Source organism: Saccostrea cucullata, unplaced genomic scaffold, assembly GCF_032062105.1.
Source record: "Saccostrea cucullata isolate Sc308-1 unplaced genomic scaffold, CSIRO_AGI_Scuc_v1 ctg10320, whole genome shotgun sequence".
Classification (NCBI taxonomy): Eukaryota; Metazoa; Mollusca; class Bivalvia; order Ostreida; family Ostreidae; genus Saccostrea; species Saccostrea cuccullata.
The window spans coordinates 1,130-17,107 of record NW_026924350.1 but is presented as its reverse complement, the minus strand read 5'-3'; the positions used below and the strand labels follow the sequence as shown (position 1 = coordinate 17,107).

The 15,978-nt window shown below is 33.8% G+C and overlaps 1 protein-coding gene across 2 annotated transcripts; it reads left to right on the top strand.

Moving 5' to 3' along the window:
- The first annotated feature begins 10,952 nt into the window (after positions 1 to 10,952).
- On the top strand, positions 10,953 to 15,378 carry LOC134266256 (uncharacterized). 2 transcript variants are annotated; one of them, XR_009991932.1, is made up of 6 exons: positions 10,953 to 11,097; positions 12,805 to 12,871; positions 13,103 to 13,156; positions 13,609 to 13,686; positions 13,856 to 14,051; positions 14,206 to 15,378. XR_009991932.1 is itself a non-coding variant. In XM_062748478.1 (5 exons), exons 2-5 carry the CDS (start codon positions 12,805 to 12,807, stop codon positions 14,020 to 14,022), a joined length of 366 nt encoding a protein of 121 aa, XP_062604462.1. In that variant the 5' UTR covers positions 10,953 to 11,097; the 3' UTR covers positions 14,023 to 14,052. The 2 variants fall into 2 exon arrangements, 1 of the variants encoding a protein (XP_062604462.1); XM_062748478.1 differs by lacking the exon at positions 14,206 to 15,378 and having other exon boundaries at positions 13,856 to 14,052.
- Positions 15,379 to 15,978: the final 600 nt, after the last annotated feature.

The window sequence follows — 15,978 nt, the reverse complement described above, 5'->3', positions numbered from 1 at the left end:
ATTCGATTTCATTTTTTTTGCCGTAACAGGCAATCGTTGAAAAATTAAGTCAAATTTGTGAACAGCTAGTAAATTAATGTTAAGGTTTTTAAATACTTAAAATAATAAAAGTGGGGACTTAGAAATTTTGACAAGTTTATATGCATACATGTAGCACTGATAAGTCTAGTTAAAGAGTTCAATGAACATACAACTTTATCCCCTCATTTAATGTGCACTAAAATAAATGTCAGTGACAGCATCATACTTATGTCCAAGACACTTGATTTACTCTAATCCAGTTTTTACTTCGGTTGATAACACATTTATTACACTGCTCTACACGGAACTTTATTTTTTCTGCTTTACATCTGCGCAAAGTAATTCAGTAAACATTGAGTCACTACATTTTGCCACAGTCATTTCATTGATAGATTTACAAAAACTCAGAAATTAGATTATAATAATTTATTTATTATATGTATTCCTTTAAATTTTTCATAGGTAAAGTCTTCATATCTGTTACTAAAACTCTTTCTGAAAAATGTCGGAAATGAAAACTAAAAAATGTCGGAAATGAAAAGTTGATAATTACTAAAAATTTCAGAAAATGAAATGCAGCCCCAGGTCCGTCACTGATCATGTCATAGGCAGGATTATTTGAGTAGAGTTTTAATTTGTTATTTCATTTGGACAAATTTAATAAACAAAACACAAAAGCGCATGTACATAGAGTATATAAGTATATTCTCCGTTCATCTGGTCCTTTTTATTAAAAATGAAAACATTTATCAAGTAATCGCCATTACGAATGAGGGCAACGCTTACAAGAAATATCTTGTTTTTCTTTCGAAGTTTATAATTGAAAATATGAAATATCATGGAAAAATCATAACAAAAAGTAGGCTACAGATATCCAACCAAAATTGATATAGGATATTTTATAAGTTTGGATACTTATGTAAATAGAAATAAAATATTTTTATGTTTGACATTAAAAATACGTTGTGTACTAAGGTAATCCTCACTTTTTAAATTTAAAAATGTACACATTTGTATATATCCAGCCAACTGAATATTTAATTTCCTATTCCGAAATGGGGAAAAATCTCCTCAAATGATTTTTTAAAATCAAGATCCTTGTGTAAAGTCGTGATTTAATATTATATTATTTTAATTATCTGTAATTAGTCTGTCATTATTTCCCTTAGAGCCCTATGTTAGATTGTGTTTATTTATAGTACAGATACCCGTTGCTCATTGTGAGCAGCGGCTGTGTAACTTATGTAACTGACCCAGTTAAGAGCGTTGCTCTTCGTGAGCAACCTACTTTATATATATACAGGGGACAGAAAGTTTCTGGGTAGATGTAGAGTAGAATAAAATAGTAGATGCATAGGAGAAGTATAATAGATAGAGATGAAGTTTATTCCATTTGGTCAGTGCTGTTCAAGGATATTTTATTTTGTGCATTCTGTTGGACTATTAAAATTTGAGATCATGTAAATAAATTGTAAAAAGATAACCAGGTGTTTTCACTGAAGCAACACTTATTTGAGGAAGCATGGATTAATTATTAACTTAATTCCACTGGATTAAAATATTGTGTGCCGTTTACCGCTCGACGGCGCTACAAGTGGTGGCCAGCGGTGGGATATTTCAATTCCGATTGGATATTATTATTCTGGTGGGATTTAATAACTCCGGTGAAATGTTATCATTCCGGTTGGATTTTATTATTCCGGTGATATTCTAATGGTGATGGAATTCGAGTGATACATGTGTGATTTTAATATTTGTGGAATATTCATATATCTGTGAAAAAAAATTGTGAATTATGGAATTTCCAAGGAATCATCCGAACCAGAGACTAGCGTACATCTACGACTATGATGATTCTGGGAATAAAGTTCTTGTTAGGATTGAGCCGTTTGACTTAAGAAAGGAGTATCCGAATTGCTACAACATGTTTATAAAAACAGAAAATCGTCACAGTTTGCAAATTGGAAGTGAAGGAATTGTGCGACATTTTTACCGATGTCCGGCATGTGGGTGCCGCATTAAAATTCATGCGTAATGAAATGTGATGTGAATAATGTGAATATTTCGTCAAACTGGATTTATTTGTTACTTTTGTGTATGTGACTCATGTGTTGATTGCTATAACATTAATCTGGAATCAACCTGGACATAAGGAATTAAAAATGGAAACTGTGAGAACTCCCGAGACACCAAGAGCGCCGAGAACTCCCGCAGTGCGCCGAAATTTACTAACAGAGTTTGATGATGCCGATGCTACAATGCAAAGAAGTCCGGAAGTTGAATTCGATTTGGAGACACCTATTCAGTCTGAAGTAGGGCTGGAAATCGCAGATCAAAATGAACAAAATGTAGGATGGGGAGGCTTTATAAAATACTGGATTTTAATGATCGTGTTGTGCATATCAGTGATAATGGGAATTTATCAATTAATTCCTAAAAATCTAGTGATAGAGTTTACGCGGGAATTTCAATTCATAGTGATTTTCATTTTGCTAACCGCACTAGTGATTTGTATTCTATGGAAAATGTGCTATAGCAGAGGACATACAACGGAACGCACCAGACAGCCTATAACCAGCACAACAAGGCGTAGAATACGGCCTATCATGACACCAAGTTCGGATTCTACATATTTATCACCCAAGGAGCAAACTGGTCATGTTGAGATGAACATTCCTCTTAAACGAGTATTTAAGGGGGACGGATCTTCAATCTGGAGTGAATTTATAAGATACTTTGAGAATGTTGCAAATTTAAATCAGTGGACTCAACAGCGTATGAGACGGATACTGCTTACTACCCTCCGAGATCAGGCAGAGGCATATGCATACGGACTACCCGAGAATACATTACAAGATTACAATTCTCTTAAAACTGCCTTGAACCAGAGATTTGGGCATACTGCCTTAAAAGAAAGTTACATTGCGGAAGCTAAATTACGCCGTAAAAAGGAAAACGAGACATTTAGGGATTTTGGTCAAGCAATTGAGGATTTATACAGGCGTGCTTTCCCTGATAATCGGGATTTTGTAACAGAAAGTTCTCTGAAGACTTTCCTGGACAATTGCAGCTCAAACGAGGACTTTAGGCTCGCTGTGAAGCGAACACGTCCTAAGATGCTCTCTGAGGCTATAACTGCAGCCATGCAGGAGGAGTGCATTAGATTCACAGAAAACAGGAAGCACAAACTGTACGCACCGCAAGTATATGAAGTCAAGGAAAACAGACTTAACCCGGAAAATAAATATACAAGTTCGATTAAGTCAACAAAAAGGTGTTTCAAGTGTAATTCGACTCAGCATTTGATGCGAGATTGTCCTAAGAATGTAAGACCTAATTCCGGAACTGGGATCCGGAAGAGCCATGTCTCCAGCAGAAGCCAACAGTTAAACCAGGATCGACCGAGGCAGTAGGCCATGCGTCGGTCATAGAACAGGAGAGGCCTAGTACAGATGATGTACATGTGAAACATCACATGGCATTTGCAGAAACGCAAACTGATGAAACGCACACTGATTTGAAACAAATGGAGGAACAGCCTAACTGCGCAACTCAATCTTGTGTAGTGGTGGATGGAAAGCCTGATATGACAGTAAAAGGCTTATTAGAGGGAACAGAAGTAGACTGGAAAATCGACACTGGTGCGGCAAATACTTTCATCTCTGAAGACGTTTATTATAGTATTCTTCCTCAGAACAGACCTGTACTGGAGCAAGTGAGAAAGAAATTTGAGACTGCAGACGGAAGACCAATGAATGTTATAGGGACAGCTTACATGATTTTAACTTTTGGACAGACAGATATTTATTTTCGAGTATTTGTGGGCGGCGTTAAGTGTAACCTGCTTGGAAAAGACTTTATGATGAAATACGAATGTCATTGGGATTATCGGAATCACAACTTGATGATGAGATGTGTGCACACAAGCGAGAATGCAGAGATGAGCTGTCGTGTTCGTTCAGTGGAGAATATTGTAATTCCGGCGAGACACGAAGCTGTGATAAAATCCAGAGTGATTCCTAGTACTGATATGGAAGGTATATTAGTACCGATGATGAAATTTGTCAACACACATGGACTTGTGGTTGGACATGTATTAGTGAATACTGAAAACAGCGTTATATTTGTGCGTGTTTTTAACCCAGGAGACAAAGCAGTTTGTGTTAAGGAAAACACGGAAATTGCGTTAGTGAAACCTGTTAATTACGTCAGTGACGATGTGCGGAATTCAGATGTGTGCAGCATAGAAACTGGACACAATTCTGAGGATATTCCTGAATTTCTGAGGGAAATGTATCATGAAGGATGCAAAAACCTAACCCCACCACAAGCAGTTAAATTCAAACAGTTTTTACTTTGTCGGAAATCTGCATTTGCCGACCCCGAAATGCCCCTGCAGCGCTCAAATGTTGGAGAACATCGGATTAACTTGAATGATGAAACGCCATTTAAAGAACCCGTAAGGAGAGTACCAATATTTAAGCGAGATATATTGGATGCGGAGATTAATAAATTGAGAACACAAGGGTTGATTGAAGAATCAGTAAGTCCTTGGTCATCTCCTCTTGTACTAGTGCAAAAGAAAGACAAGACCTGGAGATTATGTGTGGATTATCGGCGTCTGAATGCTCAAATCATTAAAGATGCCTATCCTATCCCGAGAATTGCAGAAGATTTAGATGCGTTATCCGGATCTACATGGTTTACTTCACTTGACCTTAGTATGGCTTATCATCAAATTCCAATGCGAGAGTGTGACAAGGAGAAAACAGCCTTTGGAACTCCACGGGGAGGACTGTATCAATATACAGTCATGCCTTTTGGACTGTGCAATGCCCCGCTACTTTTCAAAGAGTAATAGAGCAAACCTTAAGAGGTTTACAGTGACACATAGCAGTATTGTATTTAGACGACATTATTGTGTATTGCCGAGAATTCGAGGAGCATTTAATGAACTTGAGTTTAGTATTTGATAGATTAGAGAATGCTAATTTAAAATTGAAGGCCAAGAAATGCAGTTTCTTTAATCATGAAGTGAGTTTTCTAGGACATATAGTATCTGCGGAAGGAATCAAAACAGCAAAATGAGCTAGATTTCTTAGAAGACATTTCGTTGGATTCGGGTGATATACCATCACACGACTTTGTGAGGGACTTGTTGGACGCCGAGAACCTGACTCGACCTGAAGAGGAGGACATAGACGATGAGGGACGTAGTGAAACCCCCGAGAGTCGCGTGGATTACGAGACCATGTCCGAGCGCGAAGAAAGTGACAATGTACACAATAATGTGACGCAAGTTAAATCAACAATTTGTTTGATTCTTAACAAAGTCACGACAACCTTTCCCGATGGAAAAATTGAAGTAAATAGAGATTCTCAAATCTTATATTCGGAAGACATTAATCCGGAAAACGTGGACTTTAATTCTGTGGCCAGTGAAGTGTTCGAGGAAGTGCAAGAACATTTCCGAGAAGGGAAAACGCGTGTTATGAGAGGAGACTTTTCTATGTAAATGTGACTTTGTAAATATCAACTTGTATATATTATTTGATTTTGTTTTGTATGCTATTGATTGGGCAGCACTGATAATTATTTCTAAATACTTCATATTTATGTTTTGTACGGAACCAAAAGCTAAGAAGGGGGAAGTTGTAAAGTCGTGATTTCATATTATATTATTTTAATTATCTGTAATTAGTCTGTCATTATTTCCCTTAAAGCCCTATGTTAGATTGTGTTTATTTATAGTACAGATACCCGTTGCTCATTGTGAGCAGCGGCTGTGTAACTTATGTAACTGACCCAGTTAAGAGCGTTGCTCTTCGTGAGCAACCTACTTTATATATATACAGGGGACAGAAAGTTTCTGGGTAGATGTAGTGTAGAATAGAATAGTAGATGCATAGGAGAAGTATAATAGATAGAGATGGAGTTTATTCCATTTGGTCAGTGCTGTTCAAGGATATTTTATTTTGTGCATTCTGTTGGACTATTAAAATTTGAGATCATGTAAATAAATTGTAAAAAGATAACCAGGTGTTTTCACTGAAGCAACACTTATTTGAGGAAGCATGGATTAATTATTAACTTAATTCCACTGGATTAAAATATTGTGTGCCGTTTACCGCTCGACGGCGCTACACTTGTCAGCCGTACTGTACGTTCATCGTTAGGTACTTTTAGTTCGGAGTCGAGTGCATCATACGCAAGGGTACTTTTTTTTTTTTACCCTCATTGTAGCAGAAACGTACCGATTCATTCTCGTTACAATTTTTGTCTGGCATCATATAATACATCCTTGATCTCGGTCAATATAAGAAAAACATTGTATTCTCAAAAAGCTTTTAAATACTCTCGCATAGATCAGATGGAAACACTTCATTCGAAATCGGATTGTAAAAAAGCAACTTCCATTCTCGATCATACATGAAGAGAAAAAGAGTACAGAAAACCAAGAACACAATGAATATTCTATGTGCATAGTAATGATATGCGCAGCTGTGTGCGCAGTAAAATTGTTTGTGTAATTTTTAGTTTCCTCTGCTCGTGCAATTTTCGATTTTTGTTTGTGCATATTAAACGCTTTAATCGTGTAAAAAATTTCGGATTCGTGTATTTTTCGTTATGTTTGTGTAAAAATCTTTTAAACTATGTGCAATTTTTACCGATACGTGCATTTTTATTTTACTCGTGTATATTTTTCTTATAGCTCGTGTATAAAATCGTGATCGTTGTGCAGAAAATAATTTTGAACCAATCGGCGTGCCATACTCGCGTTATTGTTGCTACATGGTAATTCTCGTGCACGAGAAATGTTTATACCGTACATTCTGATTTTGTGGTCAGAATATGTGACTTTCTCAATACTCATGAAAATATGTTGTTGGTCATCCTAATATGTCTCTTCACTAAATTAAATGATGAATTAAATTACATTTTGTATCTGAGTCACCTTTTAAATCTTGCTGAGTCCAAAGGTCATGATATTTATACTCGTACTACGAGTGACTACATTCAACACATGACGTTGTAGATGTAAATAACGCTATAAACGCAACATTTTAGCGGTATAAAAGTAATTTTTGAAATTATATATATAGCAAAAAATCTAACGAGAAGACATATCGATTTGTTTATATTAATAGTTTTGAATTTACCTAATCTTCACATTTTGAAATTCCTGAGTAATTCGTCTACGTCTTTAAAAAGTTTTTTTTTAAAGAAACTATTTTCACAAAATTGGCTTAAAAACGTCATTTTCCCATACATTTTAATAGTAAAGAATATAAAAGTACTAACAATAATATTGCGTTTACATTGATATAGCAATTATACTACGTAGGCAAATTTAATAAAAATTGCGGATAATACGCTGTGAATTCTAAGGAACATAATTTTAAATTTTCAGGATATGTTTTGTCATCAGAATTTTTATGCAGTTAACACGCGACCTACCCTAAGTGTCCCAAATTATTTTAAAAAATGTCATCGGGATGAATCATATTCTTAAATGAATATGCACATAAATAAAAAAAAAGTTTCTGGCTACATGTATGTTATGAATTATTATACCAAAAGAAATGTATAAAAATAATTTACCTCTTACCTTCACAATTCGTATTTACAGTAGACGAACCACCTCCCATTGTACCTCTATGGGTCAATCTTCTACCTTTAATTTGATATAGATAAAATACAAAAACAATACATAATAAACAAAAATATGGTAATATTGTAAAACATATAAAATAGGTCCCAAATAAAAAAAATAAAATGCATGAAATCTTCTGTATTTATTTCCCTTTCCTTTAAAAAGATTTAAAGGTTCAGATTTAGCAAATTTCGATGAGTTTTGCAGTTTTAGTGTCGGAAACCTTGTATTACATACTATGGATTAAAATATTTATTACAGAATCAAGTGTGTGTTGTGTAAGCTCATTTTCTGGATTTTGACGTTTAATGATTTTGGAATCAAGGAAATAAATGAGCTATATTGTATGAGTACTAGTTACAAAATGTAGAAAACAATTAATTTAATTTAAAAAACTATCACTTAAACAACATTACATTTCCTTTACTTTGTTCCAGATTAATTTGTTTTGCAGAGTTCTTTTTTAATTGCACAACTTTGTATAACAGGAAATGATAAATGGCACAATGACAGAAACTTCCGTTGATAAGTATGACTTGAATTGAAAGGTATACCATATTTTCATAACTAACTTTTAAACTTCGTTAAAGATGAGAATCTCTATTTCATTTCATGTCCTTCAGGCATGCATTAACAACACCAACAATTAATGATGCACAGGGGATGATTCATTTCGAAGGGAGTCATAGCAATAAAAACAAATATGAACAGTTACATTTAAGATTATATCATTATGATATGTATTCAGAAATCTCCCAATCAGAATATTTTTTTAAACATGTATGTCTCAGACTAATACATACGAGGTTCGTTCAATATGTAATACATACACAGTATATCGTAAAAACTTATGAAGCATTTGATTTTATTGTTTAACAGTTGAAAAGATCTCTCGAAGAGCTTCTAAACTACAGAAAAACCCTATTTTTTCTTTTGTCATCGCAAAGACGTTTGCTTTTAAAAAGTAGCATGCATAGCCACTACACTGACGTGTAATCTTTTTATAGATAATCTCTGCAAAGAAAATGAAAATTAGAGGGTATGTATAAACAATCCTTTTTTTATAATGCTAAAGAGCTCATGATAATGATATGAATTTTATATGTAGAAATAATTATTTTTGATACCTTATACTTTTCCGACAGATTAAATAATCCATTAGAAAAATAAGAAGTCCATGGGCCATATGGTTTACCCGAGAAACTTTGGTCATGTCATTTTTACATGTACCAGATTTCCCCCCTGGTTATACCTTTTATGACTCAACCCTACCTAAGGGGTCTTGATTTGAACAATATAAAATCTACACCTATACCCGAGGATTCTTCCACAGAAGTTACAGCTTCTATAGTCAGTGATTCTTGAGAAAAAAAAGATTTTGTTTTTTCCCCTATATGTTTCAATATAAATCTTGGATTCCCTATTCTAGCCCCGCTCTACCACCGGAGTGTAATGGTTTGAACAATGTAGAATCTACACTACCCCCAGGATGCTTTCACATAAGTTTCAGCTTTTCTTGGTAGGTGGTTCTTGAGAATTGAGATTGAGAAGATCACCCCTCACTTTTTTTACTTTTCTTAATTGTCTCCCCTTGGAAGGGGACCGAGCCCTTTCTTTCAGCTATTTAAACACCCATTCCTTAAAGAATGCTTTGTACCAAGTTTTATTAAAATTGGGTAAAACTCAAGTAAGCTAAAAACGAAAGTTTCAACATAGTTGTCATGATCTGGTCGATTGATATTTGTGGAGACACGAAAAACATCCATGTTATGTTACATATGACATTTGAAAATGCTATATTTACACGGGAAGACAATTTTAACATACTGAACAAAAGAGGCATATAATATTATCAAACGAAAGAAACAGTTTACAGGATGACATGCCTGAAGGAAGACCATCATTTGAGATCGTAGCGCTCACAAAAAATGAATTTTGTGACATGATTTTCCACTAATAAAGTCGTTTTTGTGTGGACAGAGGTTTAATTATTGAAGGTCTGCGAGAGGCATTATTAAGTATGAAACCTGAAATTTCGATGACGGATTAAAGCTACATAAAAACTGTATTGGGTTAAATGGTGAAATATATGTCCATGGCACCTGATCCCACCTCTGATTTTTTGGAGGTCCGTGTTTACTCTGCTTCCCTTTTGTATTGTTTTATGGACTTTGACATTGAATACTGTTCGTTATCTCCATATCCTTCTTGTCGTAAGCTTTTGACGAAGAATAAGGACTTTACTTAAATAATCCGGGTACGATTGTGAGTCTTTTATGTATCTGATGAAAATATAACTTTATAACTTGTGCCCTGTTTCTGTTTTAACTTGCATTTTAATAAAGTGGGACATGAATATTAAAGTTTTGTACAGTTCATCAATTTTTGTCAGAGCTTGCCAAAGTTGTCCATGACCTTTACGGACAAACCTCATAAAAATACCTATTCACTATCGGAACAGGTGTTGCGTAATCATTGTTTATACAGTATTTAACGAAAGAGCCAATGAAGCGATTATGTTTACTGTAAAATGTAGAGCTAATGACTGAGTAGTGTAAATGGGAATTTTTAAAAAACAATAGCCGTAATGACTATGTAATGAAAATATTAAAAATGTAGTCGTGTTGATACGCACTCATTCTATTTATTCCAACATCAACTTCACTTTTTCCTCTCCGATTTTCAAAACGTGGAAATATTTAAAATAAACCAGACATATACATGTAACAGTCCATCGAAATTTGTTGGCATATTTCATGTTAAATTGATACTTCCGTTGAAACTGTACTGCTCATTTTCCAAAAGTTGAAAATATTTAAGATATAAGTATACATTTTAATTTAATAAAGATTTATTTTTAATTTAGAGTTTATCAAAAATCTTTTCGTGACATAGTATTTCCTATTTTTTTTCTTTTTTTTATTCTACGTATTTGTGTTTTCTGGGAAGTTGATTAAAGCATTGCAAATGCTATGATAATCATTTAGTTTTTTGAATAACAATTAATGCAACTTTATGTTTTCATTTTGCGATAAACGCTATGTACGATGTGGATCTACTGATGGTTTTCTTTTTATAATCATTATGAATTACTTTGCGTCTTATTTTTGTCCTTTCAATCCTACGATTTAAAAGTTTAGAACAAAAGACATCTACGCTGCGATATACACTTAATACATATGCTTTTCATCAAACAGGGAGAACAAAATACAATATCACTTTAAACCGGAAGTTTGCGTTATTATTATTTTTTGTTTTGCTAAGCGGACATAAAAAAATGTACGCTTACATGTAATACATGATAGACTCGATCAATACCTGTAATGTCTTCATAAGAACTATAAGACGATGGATTTAAAATTTAAGCCATGAGAATTTTACTTATTCTGAATATGAGAACTTGATTATTTCCTACAAAAAAGGTAATTAAAAAATATGCATTTCATTTCTCTACTTTCGGTTTATATCTTGTTCATTCATTAATCTTGTGTATAATAGAAAACATTAATGACAAATTGGATGAATATACGTTAGATGAATAAAGAGAAAGTGTAGAGATATTTCTTATCTCGTGAAATTAGAAATCAACGACATAATCATAATATTCATGATTGCATTAATCAAAAAGTACTCACCAAAACTATAGAAAAAAATAACTAATAGGCTGTTCACGTCTGTTTGTCTATCTGTTAACTGAAGGTCAAAAACTGGGAAACAATGTGCGCACAATTTTATAACAAGGTGAGCAGCAAATTTCTATACCAAAGCTCGTCTGTAAAAAGCACTTGTACAAACAACTATGGCTATATGCGAGAGCGGTTCTACGTCCGCCTAACCAAAAGCTGATTGGATTCTAATAATGTTGAAGTGTGTCATTTACATATGTACGTCCTTGATAATATTGTTAAAAAATTCATAATTGCTTAATATATGCATGATTTTGTTCGTTTTTCTGTTGTTTAACATCCCTTTCAAGAATTAAGCGTTTTTTAAAACATGGAGACGTTTTCACTTGCCCGGGGCTGAACAGATTGAATGCATGGTGAAAGTATAAAAACAACATTTGTAACATCTCTTATCACGTTTTCGCCAAATCAAATTATTTTCTTGTATCACTATTTGTATTGTATTGTAAACGCTTTAAAATATTTACATATGCATTTTACATATAATCAATTCTAGTTATCTAATCTGCCATAAAGGGGAGATGTTTGCAAAGTACATGCAATCCTTGAGTTTTGATTGACACTTACAACATCTGGCCATGATAAAATTCGAGCTCGGCGTAATCTATGTTCGCGGGAGGGGTGTGTTACCAACCTTTGCCTAATAATGCAAAAAATGCTGTCTTATTTTCTCTTATTTATACAGATGACATAAATCATCGGTTAATTTCTATCGGAAAACATGCATTGTCTAAAAAGTACAGATTTTTTAATATGTTATTTTTCAAAGCATTTTTCACAATATATTCATCAATTTTAGTGACCGGTCACGGTAGCCTAGTGGTAGAGCGTTCGCTTCGTGATCGGGAGGCCCGGGTTTGATTCTCGTTCGCGGCGTCGCGTCATACCTAAGACGTAAACAAAGGTAGTGACTGTTCCTTCGCCAAGCGCTCGGCACTAGAAGTGAAAGTCACGGGTCTTTCGGATATGACCTTAAAAACCCTAAAAGGCGCTGGCACGATAAAGAACCCTCACTGCTCAATGGCCCTGAGTGCCGAGTATAGGTCTTAATTTGAAGCCCTTCGCCGGCATACGGTGACGTCTCCATATGAGTGAAAAATTCTCAAGAGGGCCGTTAAACAATATACAATCAATCAATCAATCAATTTTAGTGGGCGGCAGCTCTTATATTACATTTTATATAAAAAAACAGAGTCATTTTAGGCTTTTCTGCATAATATATAGGTAAATGTGCCAAACTAATTATGTGACATTGCAAGAAGGTCCCCCTACCTATTATATTCTTTATTGATTCTCTTATTTGTCCACTCATTCACATAAAAGCCAGGATCATGAAATTAATATTTTGAGGCAGAAGAAAGTCCAAACTAAACCCTTTTTAGTACAATCTAAGAACGATTCTTATTTCTGATATTTGACAGGCATTTTTCTCTTTGTTTTTAGATGGATATACCACTGTTTCTCTATTCATTTGATAATTTATACCAGCCTGGAGATATCTATGACTTAGGTAAGACTTAAAAGTATATATACCTCTGTATTTAATGGTGTACTTAAAATAAGATTGATAAGTTGATTTCTTGTCTATCTATTTTATCTTGCTAAAAGATCATTTTAATGATTTTGATATATTACAATTAAAATATATATACAAACAATGACGAAATTGAAGATTACATGTCACCTGCATATACCTGGTATTAAAGATACATAACACCCGTAATCATTTATTCTTCCCAAGGAGTCCAAGCGCAATACGGTTTTGTCTGTAGATTGATCTGTAAAATTTTCTCAGGTGGGTATCCTTTGATTGCTTTAATTAATGTTCACATTAAAATAAATGTTAAATAACTTGATATCTCCCCCCCCCCCCTACAAAAGTATATATTCATGCTTTATATCAGATTTTAAGTACAAAAATAAGTATATATTCATTTTAAATATATAATATTTGTCATATGGCGTGCACTGCGAATATCAAATATATCAATGACTTAGGTGTTGATTTATTCCTAGTCTCATTGTCTTTGAAGAAAAACAACAAACCAAAAGATATATTCACCATTGTTTTTTTTTAATACAAAATGCATCGCTATTTATAGATCCAGATTTTTTTTCTTTTTACAAAGTTATTCAAATTTTAGAATAACCAATAATGTTGGACTCTTTTCATACCTTTCTTACAGGCACAATATACATAATAAGGTCGATTTGTAATTTCTTTCATCATTTTGTGATCTATTATAGGCAGAAATATAGCAATAGCAACTCTTCTTGGGACAAGTGCTTTCCATCGGCTATGGTGCAGAATGATTACAACCACTAGTAAGAATCCTGCTTGCACATTGTTTTACGTTAAACCTTTTGACTAAAATAAATTATATAGAAACTATATAAACAATCTTTGTAAAAAGAAAAATCAATTTACAATATTATCTTATGTATATCAAATGACCACTTGTAACGTGCGTTTTGTATTTTATTTTTGTTACAGAGAAGGTTTTTTGCATCCAAACTTCAAAGAAATCTATCCGTTTGTTCGAGAAGCAAAGAATTTCCAGAATATGCATTACAAAGCTTAGATCCAAAGGATTCTCCCAAACTATATTCTCTAATCCTGGTTGTTTGTTACGCTTCCTCCCGACTGAAGGACGAAATTGATACATCATTAGAAAACATTTCATATAAAGGTAGGAGAGTTTAATCATTTATAATTATTTAAAAAAAATCTTCCTCTTTTTACTTTTTTTCCAAATCTGAAAAATTAATTTTTAATAATTCATTTCTGAAACATGATTTGTTATCAATTCATTTTTGAAAAATCATTTTTTTAATTAAATCAAGGAAAAATAATGCTGATCATAATACATTCTTGTGAACCGACTCAAAGGCCAACGAAAATTCTGGACAGGTGCTCGGACAGAAGAGTCAGATCTTTTACAACTCTTCTGATATGGAACGGTGTATTTTATCCTTGTCCCAGGAACAAGGACGCTAAAAAGACCATTATGTCTTATCTAAAAGGGTAATAGACACGGTAGGACACACTGAAATTGACTACTTTTCTTTATCCCCTGGAAAGATATAGTAACTGGCTTGTGAATGTGTGAATTGATGTGTCCTTATATGCGAAACAAAAGTGACTTTGTCACTGAAGCTCACCTGAGCCGAAGGCTCAAGTGAGCTTTTGTGATCAAATTTTGTCTGTCGCCCGTCTGTCTAGCTGTTCATCCGTCCGTCTGTACACTTTTCATATTTTCAACTTCTTTTCAAGAACCAATGGGGCAATTTTAACGAAACTAGATACAAATTCGTCTCAGGTGAAAGGAAATTTAAATTTTGAAAATGAAGGACATTTCTCAAGGGGAGATATTAAAAAACAAAAACAAAAAGAGGTTGGAGTCATTAAATTTTTTTCTCAAGAACCACTGGTCCACAAAATATGAAAATTATGTGAAATGATCCTTTGGGTAGTGTAGATTTTAAATTGTATGAATCATAACCCCGGGAGTAGGGCGGAGTCATTAAAGGGAATCTAAGTTTTACGTTGAAGTATATTGGAAAAAAACTTTTAAAATCTTCTAAAGAACACTTTGGCAGAAAAGCTGACTCTTATGTGGAAGCATCCTTTGGTATAGTGTTAATTTTAAATTATTCGAATCATGACCCACTGGGTAGGGCGGGGCTACTATTGGGAACCAAAGTTTTACATTTAATAATTTAGGGGAAAAAGATGAAACTTATGTCGAGGCATCCTGGGGTAGTGTAAATTCTTATTTGTTTGAATTATGATCCTTTTGGAGTGTCAAGGTCAAGTTAGATGTTAAAAAGGGGGAGATCTTTTAAATGGCAGAATGGCTTAAGTTACTCAGGTGAGCATTGTGGTCCATGGGCCTCGTTTTTTTTATATTGTTGAATGTTATTTTGAATTATAGATACATGTGTTCTCTTTTGCAAGAGAATGCTCCGCAATCAATGGCTCTTGTTATCGACATTTTTTTTTTCATTTTTTAACCATGGAAGATTTTACGTGTAAATAAATTAAGTATTTTTAAGATGTTGTCATTTTTGTTTTTTCACTTTTTCACTCCTGTTTCATATATGTCAGAAATATGCGTATCATTTTTGAAAAATATCACTTTATACGCGTATTTATGTGCAGTTTGACTTTTTGATGATCTGTGTTACTCAAGTGACCAAAAATCAATATGCTTTTATCCTTCTTTGTATCTTTTTCGTTGATAGTCATAATTTTGTTTAACACTTTTTTTATGTTTTATGATTCTTTCAAAGTAGGTAAAAAAGGAAAAAGGCATATTGGTATACTGAATTGCTGAGTTGTCAGACCATACATGTTGCACAGTATATGAAAATAAATCATTTGTGTATTCAATTTGACTTTGTTTTACCAAGTCTACCTGAATCGCATATAAAGGTTACAACAGGTTTGTCAGAACAACAAGAAAGTAACTCGCTCTACTCACCTGTACCATTATCTGGTATGTCTAACGTCCATGCATGTTTTTGTCCAGTTCACGATTCGTTTTCTCTATGAGATAAAAATGCACGCTCTTTTTTTTTAAATTTATTTTCAACTGTTAGCTAGACTTCGATAAT

Coding starts and splice junctions, on each gene's coding strand:
- LOC134266256 (XM_062748478.1), top strand. CDS start 12,805: ATGGATATACCACTGTTTCTCTATTCATTTGATAATTTATACCAGCCT. Junction 13,157..13,608: donor GATCTGTAAAATTTTCTCAG/GTGGGTATCCTT, acceptor GATCTATTATAG/GCAGAAATATAGCAATAGCA. Junction 13,687..13,855: donor CAGAATGATTACAACCACTA/GTAAGAATCCTG, acceptor TTTTTGTTACAG/AGAAGGTTTTTTGCATCCAA.